Consider the following 16,428-nt stretch of genomic DNA (forward strand, 5'->3'; position numbering starts at 1 on the left):
TTGAAAGTTATCTTTCTCCCAGTCTCCTCTTTAAGCTAGATAAGGGAATTTCTCTGCATTACACTGTTTTGTTATCCAGCCTGTGATCCTAAAAGTTTCCAAAAGGCTAATATACTAATTCCCCTAAACAAAACAGCCCTTTTTGGTAACAGCCTCCCTGAGTGCCACCCAACTTTAGGATGCAGCACATACCCCATTGGCACTGCTATGTCAGTGCTGGAAAGCACTGACATAAGGGGTTAGGATTGCGCTCTAAATGTTCCCTTACCTTGAGAAGGCCTCTGTGACTGCCTCCCCACCACAGGATGCAGTGTACACTCCATTGGCATGGCTGCACTGGCACTGGAAAATTGGATAGGATTGGGCCCTTAGTTTCTACAGGCATCTGGTTGCAGGAGAAAAGCAACCCCTCCTCCTTGTCTTCAGAGCCAGTCGCTTTTGCAGCCATGACTGACTCGGAAAGTGAGGAGAAGGGAAAACTTTACATCAGCGACCAGGCACCTGAAGAAACTTAGCGTTTTGCCCCCTCTCCAGGAATGCCAGTGTTCCCTTGTATGTGGGATTTTTTTGGGGAAGTGGCTTTTCTGTTTCTGAGAAAGTGGCTGAGGAAGACAGAAAGAGACAAAGTGCTTGCCAAGTGACATTGTAGGTGGAGAATAAGTAATCATTTGCAGAGAATGAAGAGGTGCCCAACAAACAGAACAGGCCAAGACAGTTTTTCCCTTTCTCTGAAACTACCTCACTATTTGTTGTTGAACTCTTAACATTACACTTCTAAAGGAAAAACTGCTCTAACTGAAAAACTGATGATTAACGGCAGGAGATCTACTGGGCAGGGCAAAGAGATCTTCTGCAAGGTGCGAGATTTTGATATGGGCAGAAAACACCTACCTGGTGGGGAGTTCTCCAGAACCTCAGCCTGATAGGAACTTTGAGTGAAGAGTGGGCGATTATCATTTTCATCTGCAACTGAAATCACCAGCAGGTCAAAATCCTAAAATTGTGTGAACAAAAAGGAAAAATGGAACGTGACTAAAAACAAGTCTACAGTTATCTTTAGCATGAATTAGCAACTTCTCATTCTAAGCCTCCTGACTGTTCTCAGAATGTACTAATCTACAGCCGACTTGTGCTTTTCATATCCTTGCTGTTTGATCCATGTATGGTACCATTACATGAGTGATTTGAGAAGATCTCACAATAGGGCAGAGAAATCGTAATGGGACACGGAGAGAACATGGGCCTAAGCAGTTTAGTTCATTATGAGTTAACCAGCCTGAAAAGCCTTGAGCAATGGTGTAATGTAGTATTTTATATAGATGACTTTGGAGAAAATGACTACAGCTTTCTGTTACATAAACATAGTTTTGTTATACTGAGGGTCAAGCTACATGTGATGTTAAAAGTGTTATTGGCCATTTCATGCTTTAATTTTAATGGGTATACTGTAGCTGGATCAGGCTGCAATCCTAACCTCACTTTCCTGGGAGTAAGTCCCATTGAACACAATAAGACTTACTTCTGAATAGACCTGGTTAGGACTGTGCCCTCAGAACACTACCAGATCAGAACAGCAGGAGGGTAGGAGGCCTTTAATCCAACTACCTGCCATGGTCCTAATCTTCTATTCCACTTGGTATTTCCAAGGGGGAAAAGCTTCTATTGGCATTAAATCAAGTCTAGAGCTAAAGTAGGAAAAGGTGGTATCATCTATAATTACCCGCCTTGCGTTGCGTGCATTTTCTGGGTTGTCCTTCACTGTCACAGTCAGTCTGTACTCTGATACCGACTCCCTATCCAATGGGCGGTTTACGTATACAATGCCGGTCTAGTGAGGAGAAGGGAAAAAAATAAAATGGCATGGAACTCTCTTGTGTTGTTTACTTAATTATACCAAATGACAGTGATAGGTAAATATTGGGCACGGATATGGTTTAGCAGGGACCACAATGTTCTTGCAAATTACAGTAGAAGTTATACGCTTGGTATGTAGGGTTACACAGCAGTTAGAAATCTCAGTAGCAATATCATACTGAAATCTATGTAGCTGATATTTATGCCAGATCACATGATGCAGGAAGGTCCTGCATGCATTCCTGACAGTAGAAAGAAATTCTGGAAACTTACGGTGCCATTGATGTAAAAAGCGTTCTCTATATTTCCTGCTGTGATGCTGAAGGTTAAAAGAGCGTTCCTGCCACTGTCAGCATCATTAGCAAGGATGCGGGTGACAAAGCTGGAGATGGGTGCATGTTCACTAAGAGTGAGATTCATTGGTAGGTTCAGGAGGACGGGGTCATTATCATTAATGTCCAGAACGCGCACTCCCACCATGACCTGAAACACAGAGAGGAGGAGAGGGACAAATGTGCCTGAGACCATTATTTCAAAGTATATACACTGATAATGTTCTTCTATACCAGATGCACTACCTAGGTTTTTCCTCACATGGCTTTACAGAGGCAAGAACTGTCCAAGCAATTCCGTTTCAGCCACAAACATCATGGATTCATCAAAATCCACCACAAAATCCTGAGTCTCACCCTCACAGCCTGGCCCCTGGATTACCAAGACTTACAGTGGAGCTCAGAGGAGGCACGCCTCTGTCTTTGGCAGAAATGGTGAGATTATAGAAAGCAATGTTTTCTCGATCAAGCTCAGCATCCTTCCGCACTCGTAGCTCCCCTTCCACAGGAGAGATCACAAATTCTCCTGCAAAACAGATACAGGCATGCTCAGAGGGATAGGAATATCCAAGAGTTTCAAGGTCTCATCTCCCCTTCCAGGGAAACCATGATGATGTAGAAAGATAAGACCATGCATTGGGATGGATACTCTTAGCTCCCCTAAACTTTTGCAGAGGGCTTAGAGCCCAATCCTATGCATGTCTACTCAGAAGTAAGTATCATTAGAATCAATGGGGCTTACTCCCAGGGAAGTGTGGATAGTGTTGGGCTGTCTGTTAGCTAGTTGTACATGCTCTCTCCCAGTATGTCATTAAGGCTGCAATCCTAAGCACACTTTCCTGAGAGTAAGCCCCACTGAACAAAATAAGACTTACTTCTGAGTAGACCTGGTTAGGATTGTGCCCTAAGTCACATTATCTAGACAGGAGGACAAAAAATGTAGCTGGTGCAATCACTCTGCTAGAATCTGTAGGGATGTCTCTGCTGGGTTATCTTAGAGCACATTGTAACTATTTGTAAAAACTGAACTACAGAGACTCAACCTAACCCTCCCTAGAAGACTCTACACAAAATAAATTAAGCTCCTTTCTGGGATATCTGGGAATATGACAGATATAAAGATCAATGATAGAAATAAATAGCTTATTCTTTTCGGCTGAATTCTGAGCAGTGGCAGAAAGTGCTATGTTGTCTTTGCATCCCATACTGAGGTCTCTGTGCAACTAGCCAAACTCATACTCCATAGCAGTGGTTCTCACACATTTAGCACCGGGACCCACTGGGACAGAATGAGAATCTGTCGGGACCCACCAGAAGTGATGTCATGACCGGAAGTGACATCATCAAGCAGGAAAATTTTTAACTATCCTAGGCTGCAATCCTACCCACACTTACCCAGGAGTAAGTTTCCTTTACTATCATTGTTAAAAAAATATACATAGTAGTTTGTTAAAAGCACAGGTCTATAACATTTCCCCAAATGCAGTCACATGCTATGGTAGCATCAAGTCTAATATATTAAAAATAAAATATTGAAATGAATGGGGACACACCTGAAATTGTCTCGTGACCCACCTAATGGGTCCTGACCCACAGTTTGAGAAACACTGCTCCATAGGCTTCTTTAATGTATAATGTACATTCACTGGAATGTACAAATTGCATACTAGTTCAGATCGATGTCCATTAAATGCATGATTCTTTTTCCAGAAATGGGGGGCCCCTCATTTATGACATCTCAGCATAAAGGAACTTCCTGAGTTATAGCTACAAACTGTGCATATATTTAGACTTGATTTACGGCATGCAAAAATGTTCTGAGTATACTCAAAAGTGAGCTCCATTGAGTTCAATGGGACTTTCTGGCTGCAATCACACTTTCCTGAGAGTAAGCCCCATTGAACAAAATAAAACTTACTTCTGAGTAGACCCAGTTAGGATTGTGCCCTCTCTCAGGTAAGTGGGTATAGGTCTGCAGCTTAAAAGATCTTGATATTATAAGTTTCTAAACAGACCCTGTTGCCACTGTGTCATACTGTCTTAGGCAAGCTTTATAGCTCTTTAACATTTTCTTTTATTCATGGAATGAACTTGCAAACTTCAAGCCTCTAACAGTACAGCAAGTACAACAGGTTTGCAATGCTTCCTTGTGTGGCAGATGCTGCTAGTAAAAGGATTTCCTGATGAAGACACTTTGAATTCTCAGAAGGCACCAGAAGAGTTTTGAAATGTTCCATTTACTTCCCTGAGACATTACAGCCTTTCCCCACTTCCTTTTCCTCTCAAAATATATGCATTAATGTATTTGTATTGAGCATATGACACTGTACAGTTTTCAAGGAGAGCAGTCTGAGCTGACAGAGCAAAGTTGGTTTAACTGGAGTAGTTTTAGGCAGCGATTTTCAACCTTTTTCATCTCATGGCACACTGACAAGGCACTAAAATTGTCAAGGCACACCATCAGGTTTTTGCCAATTGACAAGGCACACCATGCTGCCAGTGGGGGGTTCACAACCCCATTGGCCTTACTAATGAATGATCTTCTCCCAAATTCCTGTGGCACATCTGTGGACCACTTGTGGCACACCAGTGTGCCACGGCACAGTGTTTGAAAATGGCTGGTTTAAGGGCTAAACTACACTTGAAGAAAAAAAGAGGCCATTGTGCATCTTTTTTCCTTTAATAAACAAACCAGGAGATGCAGGAGGAGACTGATCCAGACTGGGTACTTTGGCATGTGGGGTGGAGAGAATATGTTTAACCTTTTACCTTACACACTACTCCCCTGAATAAAATTGTCCCCTGAAGGCTGCTATTTGCCCTGGGAGGAAGCAGTCCATGGTGCAAATAGTGGCTTTCTTTCAGGGGCAAACAGTATTGCAGGGGGCAAGGGTTAAACATCCTCTTCCTTCACACTGCAGTCCCAAGCTAGATTGAGCTCCCTAGCTGCTCCCCCCCCCCCCCCGCTGAAAAGGGTGCAGGAAACACAACTCAACCTAATAAAAAAAATTGTCCTGAAAAGCTAGAGTAAAACAAACATGCAAAGATTTTGATTGGTCAAATTTTCAAAATTTATAGGTAGCAAAAAGGAAAAAAATTTTCTGAATTCAAACTAGACATGATGGAAAAGTTACACAACTCCAGTGTCCAATGTCTTCTTTTTAAAAAAAGCAGCTGTAGGGTGTCTTGAATTGGTGCTGTAATGCAGGGTAAGGAAGTTTAACCCCGTGCTGATTCTGCAACATAAATTACACCACCAGCACTCCGGGAAAGCTACTATGAGTCACAGAAAACATATGGATGCAGTACAGTATAAAAATGTTTTCTGCCCTCTGCTCCTAGCAGAGGCTCATTGGATTTATGTGATTCAGGAAAAACAACTGCTGGCAGCCTCAGTAGCAATTGGCTGAAAGTTTCCAGTTTTCAGAACTTACTATTAGTCATTACTATAAGGTTTCCAAAGTGCAAACTTGATAAGTAGTCTCTCATTCATCTCACACTACTGTGAGATAAATTAATAGATCATTAGGACATCTTACAGATAGGTAACAGGCAGAAGGATAATGACTTGCCCAAGTCCATCTTCTAAGGCATTAATGGCAAAGCAGGACTTTGAACACAGATGTCTGTGGTTCAAGTGGAGGACTGAAAAAACACATTCTTTTCATTGCAGTTCTATTAATGTCAACTTGTAATTCAGGCAGAGGAAATTATCCTTATTTCTCAAGTATAGACAAGGCTTAATAAAAATTGTTTCTTGCATAGGGAGGTATGTGGATGAGGCAGGAGTAGAATTTTGACTCTGGCTTACTGTAGGAAACATCTAATGCCCATTCCTAACTACAGTGTGCACATGAATGCTTGTTCTGGGTGGACTGAGAATTTCACACAGATTTTCTCTCTCTTTCTCTGTCAGTACTTACCAAGGGGATCTCCTGCTATGATGCTGTATTCCACTTGTCCACTAGGCCCTGAGTCGCCATCATGGGCAAGGAAAGTCCACACCCTTGGACCTGGCTGTCCTTCTGTGATGTCAAAGGGCCCCTCATAAGAACGTGGGAATGTTGGTTGATTGTCATTGATATCATTCAAGTTTACTAACACCTGAGATTAACATAAAATAAAACACTGGGTAAAGTCATGAAATCTTACAGTGATTGCCATCATGATTGCCAGCTTAGTGTTGGTATTTTAAAGTTTTATTTCACGTATCTTAATATTTTTTTGTGCTGAGTCTCACAGCCAAGTTAGATGTTCAATGAATGTTTTTGTTCTAATTAAAGTAGCATGCAGATCTGTGTACATACAATTGAGACTGGAACCACAGCAAGGACAAAGTACTAATGCCTCCCTACTCCTCATCATGGTTTCATTCTATTTCCCCACATTTAGGAAAAAGAAAGAAAAAATGGGCCAAACGAATACACTCTTTGTAGTATCCAGTTTGGCCCTCAATAAGTCACATGCCTTGGTTTTCTACATGCAGAAGTAATGTTGAAGAAGGGTGAAAAAGTCTGAGTTGAATGGAACTTACTTCCAGATCCCTAGATGAAGACATAACATTCAAAAGACTAATGCATCCTGAAAGTTGTATGTAATCAAGGTTGGCATTTATTGGGTTGGAAGGAACTATATTGCAGGAAGCAACTATGGAGAACAATGTTATATGCTGATGGATTCTGTGTTATCTGTGACAGATCAGCAGAGAGATCTTATGGTGATGGGGGACAGCTCCAAGAAAGTGACATCTCATGGTACAGCTGCTGTGAAGAAGGCCAATTGGGATCATTTAAAATTGGGAATCATTTAAAAATTGGGATCATTTAAAAAGGAATTGAGAATAAAATGGCCAATATTATTGTGCCATAGTACAAATCAATAGGAAGGTCACACCTGCAGTATTGTGTCCAGTTTTGGTCACCACATCTCAAAATATAATGGAACTGGAAAAGGTGCAGAAGAGAGCGACCAGAATGATTAGTGGCCTGGGGTACCACCTTGACAGATTCTTATTCTAAAAAGTGGGTCCTGGTGCTAAATGTGTGGGAACCACTGGTCTAGAAAGAAAGCACCTGAAGGGGGCTATGACTGAGACATATAACATTATGCATGGGATGGACAGAGTGGATAGAGGGAAGTTCTTTTCCCTCTCACACAATACCAGAACCCAGAGGATATCCACTAATATGGACTGGAAGGAGAGTCAGAACAGACAAAAGGAAGTATTCCTTTACCTAGCATGTAATTAATCTGTGAAACTCCTTGCCTCAGGATGTTATTATTGAACCAGGCCTTGACGCCTTTTAAGGGGAATTGGACAGATTTATAGAGTTTATCACAGGTTACAAGTCATTGCAGTATGCAGCCTCCAGGTTTTAGAGATTACTGGTACCTATATCTGAATGCCAGATGTAAGGGCATGGCAACAGGATATCTTGCTGTCTTGTGTGCTCCCAGAAGCACCTGGTAGGCCACCATGAGATACAGGAGGCTGAACTAGATGAGGCCTGATCCAACTCTTACATTCTTATATAAGAATACAAGGTTCTTCTTATATTCTAATGTTAAAGTAGGGTTTTAATTTGTGTCCAGGACCTTCTTTGAAACCTGTTTTGAAGGGCAAGACTCAGTCTTGAGCAAGTGGATAAACCATAAAATTTTTCTCCCCAGAGATGCCCACACTTCACACACCAATAATAAGAAAGGTCTTCCAAGTCAGAGTATGTAGCCAGACATGAACTTCTGTGCCTTTTTTGTTTAGAAATTAACCATTACAGCATGAAAGAACCCTTCCAGTTACAAAGCCTTCCTACTTCTAAAGCCCAGAACTAATGAAAAATATTAAGATTCTAGCCCTCAAGACTTCTTGAAAACGGATGAAAACATGACTGCGGTGTGCTGTGCTGTGGGAATTATCTGGCTGAGCCAGAAAGGCCTGGCTGAGCCATTTTCATCCAAACTGTGAAGTTGCCCGTGTGACTGTTATTAATCTACTCTTTGTAGGCTCACTTTTGGTTTCTTCTGGGTTCTTGAGATTAGAAAGAGTTCAAGATAAGCCTGGGTATATGCACACAGGCAATCCCTATCATGCTGTTGTGACATCAGGATAAAGAGATAAAGTGATAGGGCAGTGGTATTTAGACTGGGGCGTCGTGACGCCCCAGCCTGAGGCCCCTGGCCTCTGCCCCCTTAAGGGGCTGCAGGGGCTGGGATGTACTCACCAGTTCCTGCAGCAGCCTGTCGGAGGTGCGGGGAGCCCTGTGCGAGTGCCTGCAGGGCTCCCCAGTTGCTTTGAAGTGAAAGCAGAGCGATCACGCTCCACTTCCGGTTTTGCGGAGATGGACCGTGATCGCTCTACTTTCACTTCAAAGCGGCTGGGGAGCCCTGCAGGCGCTCGTGCAGGACTCCCCGCACCCCAGGAAGGCTGCTGCAGGGACTGGTGAGTACATCCCAGTTCCTGCAGCCCCCCTGAACGAAGCAACTCTGGGGATCACGTGGCTGCCTTCCCCCCGCCCCCGCTGCTTCCCCCACAAAGACTTAGTGGCTTTCAGACTCTCCCAGACTCTCCCAGAGAGTTTGAGAAGCACTGTGATAGGGGCTTGAGGAAGCCTGCCATTTGCTGTGTGGAACCAAAAAAGGGGCAGACATCACACCCTGTGTTCAGAAACTAACAGATCAACTAAAATGACAACAAAATTGAATGTCAGAATTGTGAATAATTGTGGCTGGTATTTCTTTGTTTCTGGAAGTGACAGCAACTCTTCCCATCTAGCTTTCTCTGTGCCTGAGGGCTGAGAGCAGCAACCTATCAATACACTATAGCAAGGAAAAACAAAAGGGACTTTTCCCAATAAAGAGAACAATGTAGCAGATACTCTGTTACCTGTTACATCTATCACACAGAGACTACTTTAAATCACTTTGTGTGGTAGCACTTATCACAAGGTGGAGCAATTGCATGCATGGTTCCACCAGATGTAACGTTCACTCTCCTTTTGGACATCTGATGTGCTGTGGGGGAACATAAGCAATTTTTATGATGGGCCACTGTACATGAACAGAGGAACATGGAACAATTTAAAATAATCTCCTTGTGACAGCAGCATTGTGAACTAAAACGTGTGTATGGGGGAAGGGGAAACATTTGCTTTTGCTGTTAGCGTAAATCAAAGCAAGAAGGAGGCCAGAGTCCTACCACTGCTGCTCCCTTCCCCATTACCTATTAAGCTACAGAATGCTTCCTGATGGAAGGGAAGCAGTCAGTACAAGGGACAAATAGGGCATAGCCAGGCACATTCCTGGGCCCCATCAGCAGCAAGGGCTTTTATACCATCCCTGGTCATCCCCACCATGTGACATCAGCCCTGAACACAAGAAGTGGACTGCAGAATTTACACTACTACCCTGATTTTCCAGGCGTTGCCTTGTGTTTTGTATCCTGGCCAAAACAAAACATATTCTGGGAACAAATCAGGAAGAACCACATTTTTTTTTTACTCTATGCACAAGTTTCACCCCTTTTCCTAGAGGAGATACATACTGTTGTGGTGGATGTGAGACGACGTGAAGGAAATGGACACTGGTCTGTGGCAGTGACTATCAGTGTGTAACGCCCATGGCTGATTTCATAGTCTAGCTCCTTGACTGTGCGGATTTGTCCCTAAAATGGGAGGCAAAAAGAGAAAGGTTGTTTTCAGCAATGAAGTCAGTCACCTATGGAACTTGAACTGTGAGACACAGGCTGCAATCCTAACCACGCTTTCCTGAGAGTAAGCTCCATTGAACAAAATAGGACTTACTTCTGAGTAGACCTGGTTAGGATTGTGCCCACAGTGTGGTAGTGCAAAGTGAAGCAGTGGCGTGGTCACTTACTAACCGTCATGCTGTTTATGTGAAAGGTGCCCATGATGTTTCCCTCTGTGATGGCATATTTAACAGTGCCATTTGGCCCTTCATCCAGGTCCACAGCATTGATGGAGATAAGGATAGCATTGAGTGTGCCTGGACCCTCATCCAGTGTGACTTCATGCTGTTGCTGCTGGAAGACTGGGGCATTGTCATTCTCATCCAGAATGGTTACATACACAGTAGTAGTAGCCTGTGGGCAAACACTGATACATTTAGAATCATGTGAGGGGGAGGGGAAAAGGACCAAACATGAACTATGTATTTACATCCATATACAAGAGCATTTCAAAAATCCGAGGACTGCCATGTGATGATGAGACAACACAGATATCTAGCTCTTTGGGTGATGCTAAGATAGCTGATGTCCTCCAAGAAGCATGCTCATGGAAAAGATAAACCAAGTTACTTGGTCAGTTAAAAAAATACAGTAACAATAATGTTCATTAGATTGACCATAGTTGATATTATGTTTGCAGCCTCGCTGAGAATCAAGTAAGTAAGCCAGTAAATTCAGTCAACTTCTTCTGAAGCCTGATGAAAGTCCCTTCTACCACTCAAAGATGTCAAAGCAGTCGAAGATGGTACAATAGATGTTACAGTGCCTGCTTTGTATTTTGGTTGGGATAAGTGCAAGGCTGCCAGAAATAAGAGGCACCAGGAAGCTTTCTGATCTTTGGGTTGTTCTTCCTGAAGTATGTAGTAATCCTGTCTAGAATAACCAGATACCCATGACAATTGTTCTGGAAATGGTTCTATTCCTACTTTCCCTGCATAGAGTTGGGCAAGGAAACAACTTTTTTGTGGGTCAAACCTCTGCCCTCTTGTATCTAAGAATCTGATTGCTCCTCCAATCTGCCACAGATCCCCTTTTCTTCATATCATTGAATATTATTATGTATTAAAAAGAAAATTGTAATGGCATATTAAAGTAGAAGTAGTGGATAAACATTGAATGACATAGCTTACTTAAATTTATAAATAAATCTTGAATTCCTAAAGGTCTCTTATCCCTTACTAATTTTCATGAGAACATGCACAAGATATGAAGCCACACCAAACACACAGCAAGGTTTCTGTCTATATTTGGGGAAATGGGTTTGTGGTGTACCTGCATCAGTGGGAAACAGCCTTTAAATTGAAAGCAATGGCCTGTTCAGCCTTACTAAAAATGTTCAGGTATATAAGTACAAATATAGAAATTGAAACAATAAAAATAAAAATTAAACATATGTGTGTGTCCAGCGATTTGGGTGATATATTGATCAAATTTAACAGTGAACAGGATGCCTGTATCCTATGTTGCTGTGAGGAAAAGGGATTGGATTGTAGCAGATAAAGCAATGTTCAGGTATAATCCATGGATTTTTCACCTGTGGTTGTATCTCAACGTAATGAGAAGAGCCTTTAACTTAAAGGAAAAAGGTTGTTTAACAATATCCTCAGTGCAGGAGAGGGCTGCTGACATACAATCCATCAATCATTCTCTCTCCAGGTGCTTAGAACAGCTTCACTCCGAGGCAAGTGACCACTCCCTTTCCCCAACATGTGAAAGAATGCGATTATCACTGCCTCTACATTCTTGCGCTGTGCTGCCAGTGAAGGGAAGGGGTTGCTGCCTTGGAGTGAAGCATTTCTAAGTGTCTGGAGAAAGAATGATTGATGATTGTCTTCCTGAAGCCTCTGTTGTGCATTAAAAAGGTCAGCAAGGCTGTTTTTAAATTGCTGAGCAAAGGGACATTGTTTTTTAAATGGATTTCCTTTAACATGTTTTTTGGTATCCATGTGGGTGCTAGGACAGACCCCTCATGGATACTGAGACTCAACCTGTATTTTGCAAACATGCAGCACTAGGATGAGACAACGAAACTCCCTCTACTGTATAACTGTCCAAACTGATAGCCTGCATTAAATTTGTATATGCCTCATGCACACACGCACAAATCTAATATGCAATAAGAATTGATGAAGACTTTAAAAGAAATCATTGCTGAGCCCATCAGAGATGGTAGCAAAGGCATGTTTTGCACATAGCAAATAAACGAAGAAACATTCCAGACATACCACCGGTATGAAGCTCAGTGCTTCTTGTTATGGTTCAGGTTGCTTTGAGGAAAATGTTATTTCTTATGTATGTGGTGGAGAGCCAAAAAGTTCCACAGGGAAGGAAGCCAAACTATGCAGGAGATTCATTATTGAATGTCCCCACATTTTTACTTTAATGTGTCAGGGGTTCTAAATTTGATCAGGAAGTGGGAAGGGGTTTGTCCCCATGCTGTTCTCTGATCTATTTGACTCCTCAAGCCACTATTAGCTTTACAGGGGAAAAATACAAGGGTGTGTGCAGGGTGACCAGATCTAATGGAGGACAGTGCCTATAACCACTTTTTGGAAAAGGGCATTTTGGCAGGTGCAGCTCAACAAGGAAGGGTTTAAAAAAGCCACACCTGCCAAAATCTCCTATGTTATACACTGGTTAAAGGTATAGGCACTTTGGCCTCCATTGTATCTGGACACTCTGGGTGTGTGTAATAGAAGAAGGGAGAAATTTAGATCAGGGAATGGAATGTAGAGCTCTCTGCACCTGCTTTAATGTTTAAAAAGGTCAGAAGATTCAATCACAGATCTTTTGATGGCCAAGATGTGGTTATCCCCACCTCCAAAGAGAATCAGAGTTTCTGCTCCTTCAAACAGAAAATCCAAGTGTTTACAGATCAACAGGGTTTGATATCTTATAACTTTAACTGTTTTGCAGCAGCTGCAGGATGTGGCAGCAGCTGTTTTTTTTTTTTTTTTTTTTGCCACCACAGCCACATGCCCCGGAAGCTCAGGATTGGGCTCTTAGGGCCCAATCCTATCCAATTTTCCAGCACTGGTGCAGCCTCAATGCAGCCCCAAGGTAAGGGGGCCCAAGGAGGCCTTTGTGACTGCTTTCCACCACAGGATGCAGTGCTGCCCCATTGACACAGTTGCACAGATACTGGAAAATTGGATAGGATTGGGCCCATAAGTACCCAAGCATTTAGAAATGTGTCTCATGGTTACCTATATGTAATATCAGCCAACTTAATTAGTTTTGTTGGCCACTTGCTGTTTCTGCAACACCTTCTAGCTGGAACTCCTGCTCACTTTGTAGCAGTGTAACAAAGCAGAGGAAAACAATGGTGCAACATCCTCTGGTTACATAAGCATTTGGCCTCATTAAAAAAGAAAACCAAAAAACCCACTCTTCCTATGTGTCTCTTTCAAGCTCTTCTGTGCTTGCAGCTTTCTTTCCCCTTCCCGTCTCCCTTTTTTGGCATGCCGCATCTTTGGAGAAAATATTTGCTCTTGTTATTTTATTGCTCTGTTTGAATCAAAGAGCATCTTTTAAACATTGTTAAGATAGTAAAAGTTGAATATCACATATACCTGTAAATCACTGCAATGTAAGGTTGACTGCAACACCCATTTCAACTCCACAGCAAAATAATTTTGTGCACATTTGAAATCAAGGGAAGCAGTACACCTAAAAAAAGAAAAATAAACCTATGCCCACACTACTTCCCACCTGTGGGTTGTACAGTGTGTTATTTCTGCTAGTTAGAAACTAGGACAGATTGTGTGCGTGGGTCATGTGCACCTAGCACTTTTCATGTACTAGGCAAGCAAAACAAAGTTAATTCAATGTTTCAGTTCCACCCCCTCACTCCATAAGAAAGCAAAGTTATTAACAACTATTTGTGATTTTGGTTCCACTGCCTGCCATTCTGCCTAATGGGGAAGCTCTCACAAACTTTTAATGCTTGCATATTTTTTTACCACTGATAGTAGTTGTCCCAATAAAGCAATAGAGCATCATAGCTTTCAGATCAAGATATTCTAGGCCACTTCCCTTAAAGCCATTTCTGCCCTAAGTGGCATATACGCAACAGGGACCAAATGGGCTGGACAAAAACGGGTTAATCATCAACATCTCTTTTTAAAGTTTTTTTTTTAAGATGCAAATTTTTACCTATGGAAATACAAGAGAAAATGTGAAAGCAGCATTTTCTCCAATTACTCAGGAATAGGTAAACCGATTTCTTGCTTCTTTCTACTAGCCAATGACAGCAAAAGTGCTGGATGACTGACAAGAACTTATCAATTTTTTTTAAAACTTAGCTTAGATCTTTTAATAGGATTGCCATAATTTTAGTTAAAGGTGTGTGCTGAGCTACAGGTGTTGAGGTCTTTGATGTTCCACTGACAGGTCCCGATCCTATCCAATTTTTCAGGGCCAGTGCAGTGGTGCCAACGGGGCATACGCTGCATTCTTTGGTGGGGTGGCAGTCACAGAGGCCTCCTCAAGGAAACAAATGTTTCCTTACCTCCAGACTGCATTGCAGCTGCTCCAGGGCTGGAAAGTTGGATAGGATTGGGCCCTTAGACTTCTGTTGCAACAAAATATCTAGCATGAGGCCTGCAGAACTATCCCACCCCACTATTCTCCAGCACCAAAAGACCAAACTTCTCTGCATCAACTTGCTACATCAGGGGCGGCCAATCCGTGGCTCTTGAACCACATGAGGCTCTTTGATGTACAGTGTGCGGCTCTCAGAAAGATGTTGGCTGAGCTCCTTTTTTGCCTCACAATTAATATAAAAGGTAAATAAGAAATGTTCCCGCTTTGTGATGCTTTTTGGTGTGTGAACCAAGAGTCCACTGGATTGACACTGAGTTTAATGTTCATGGTGAGTGAATATGTTTAAGGCTTTAAATGCTTCCTAAACATTGTGCCTCTCAAACACCTGAAGTTTATGGTCTGTGTGTGAGGCCAGTCAAGGTTTCCGATTGATTGACTGACGTCTGTGGCGCTTGTGTGAAGCGAGTTGGGCCACCCTGCTGATTTCAAAGGCAGGGGTGGCTCACAGGCCCCCCACCCAGCGCCGCAAGAGTCAAATGCAAGTCACCGGGCCAGAGGCTGCCCAGCTCTTCTCTCTCCCTCTCCTCCCAGCCCCACAGAGAAGGACCACAGAGTTTCCTCACCCAGGTCACTGGCGGGGCACTTGCTCCTTCCCTCTGCGGCCTCTGGGGGGCGCGCGCTCCCTCGCCTGCCCACCCGCTCGCACGTGCCGCCGGCGCTGGGGACGTTTCCCGAGAGTTTTGCAACTTGCCCAGCTGAAGGTGCCGCCTCGCCAGAGAGCGACGCGCGCAGCAGGAGAGCGCAGAGGGATGGAGCTGCCCCGCAGGCACGGGATGGAGCACGCAGCGAAGAGGCGGCTGCTGCTGCTGGTGCCGCTGACGCTGGCCTTGGCTCCCTGCCCAGGTAAGGGGAGGCTGGGGCTTGCTCTCGTTCCCCCCTCTGGCCTCGCAGGGCTTGGCTGGGTCTTCGCTGCGCCCCCCCTTGCAGGTTTCCTCTCTGGGTCTGCAAAAGCAGAGCCAGCCCGGCGGGAGGGAGGCTGTTCCTTTCTCCAGCAGCAGGTCTTCACCGTGCTCCACAGGCTGGCTGGGGAAGTCCTGAGTAGAAAGCTCGGGGGGGGGAGAGTAGGGGTGAGGTGGGAGAGAGGGGTGAGCTATCCTCTCTTTGAGGGGATGCTGCTTTCCTGGAAGGCCGCCGTCTTTCCCTCCCCCAAGGAGGGCTGGTTGCATAGGCACTGCACACCTGCCCCCAGGCTGAGCATCAGGGCAGAGAGAAGGGGTCTGTTTGAATTCCAGCAACAGCATCCCTGCAGTCCCCAAATCTGCCTGGCCTTGCTGTCCCTCCTGTGAGGTGTGCACACATGTGTCTGCGCAGCCAGAGAGTGTCACGTTTGCCATGCCTTTGACCTGTGCAGAAAGCCATGTGTCCTTGCCTGTTCGCATCTGAAATGCTTGCGCCTCTCTAGCTCTAAAGCTGTTCAGTAATAACTGTATGGGGGGGGGGGAGAGCAGAACTGGTTGCAGCTCAACTTTCAGGTCATCAGTTGGTGCTTGGGTACCCTCAGGTGACCTTGTTGCAAGGCCACTATCTCATGCATAATGCCTCAAGGTCTCTTTGCAGAGCACAGAGGAAAAGAGTTTGTTGTTGTTGTAATTGGGTTTCCTGTGGTGTGCCAGCTGAGAGTGCTCAAAATTAAGTTGACAATACCTAGCAAATAAGGAACGGAATGGTAGAGGTGCAGTGATAGGAATAACTGAGTAACAGATTATTTTTACACATAATCTCCCCACCCTTTGCATAAACTGGAAAAATCATCAGCCAGCTTGGCATTTGTCTCTAGCTAGAAATCTTAGTAATGAGCAAAGTTTATTCTGCCCTCAGAATGCAAATGAAAGTGGCTGCTGCTTGGAAGCTTCCACATTTATACAGTTGTGCTATAGGAGACGGACAAGAGAT

At 43.8% G+C, this 16,428-nt stretch overlaps 2 protein-coding genes across 2 annotated transcripts in view; one reads left to right on the plus strand and one right to left on the minus strand.

The window, feature by feature from the left end:
• Positions 1 to 16,428, minus strand: part of CDH23 (cadherin related 23) — a 453,381-nt gene that overhangs the window by 38,345 nt on the left and 398,608 nt on the right. Inside the window, exons 38-44 of the mRNA XM_066621404.1 lie at positions 10,063 to 10,284; positions 9,727 to 9,846; positions 6,110 to 6,290; positions 2,579 to 2,712; positions 2,128 to 2,337; positions 1,721 to 1,828; positions 892 to 994 (exon numbers count right to left, since the gene is read on the minus strand). Coding sequence (XP_066477501.1) covers positions 892 to 994; positions 1,721 to 1,828; positions 2,128 to 2,337; positions 2,579 to 2,712; positions 6,110 to 6,290; positions 9,727 to 9,846; positions 10,063 to 10,284 — 1,078 coding nt within the window. The remainder of the gene's footprint in view (positions 1 to 891; positions 995 to 1,720; positions 1,829 to 2,127; positions 2,338 to 2,578; positions 2,713 to 6,109; positions 6,291 to 9,726; positions 9,847 to 10,062; positions 10,285 to 16,428) is intronic.
• Positions 15,282 to 16,428, plus strand: part of VSIR (V-set immunoregulatory receptor) — a 28,083-nt gene continuing 26,936 nt past the window's right edge. The window contains exon 1 of the mRNA XM_066620622.1: positions 15,282 to 15,378. Within this exon, the coding sequence (XP_066476719.1) occupies positions 15,285 to 15,378 (94 nt within the window). The 5' untranslated portion in view covers positions 15,282 to 15,284. The remainder of the gene's footprint in view (positions 15,379 to 16,428) is intronic.

Source organism: Tiliqua scincoides, chromosome 3 (assembly GCF_035046505.1).
Source record: "Tiliqua scincoides isolate rTilSci1 chromosome 3, rTilSci1.hap2, whole genome shotgun sequence".
Lineage (NCBI taxonomy): Eukaryota > Metazoa > Chordata > Lepidosauria > Squamata > Scincidae > Tiliqua > Tiliqua scincoides.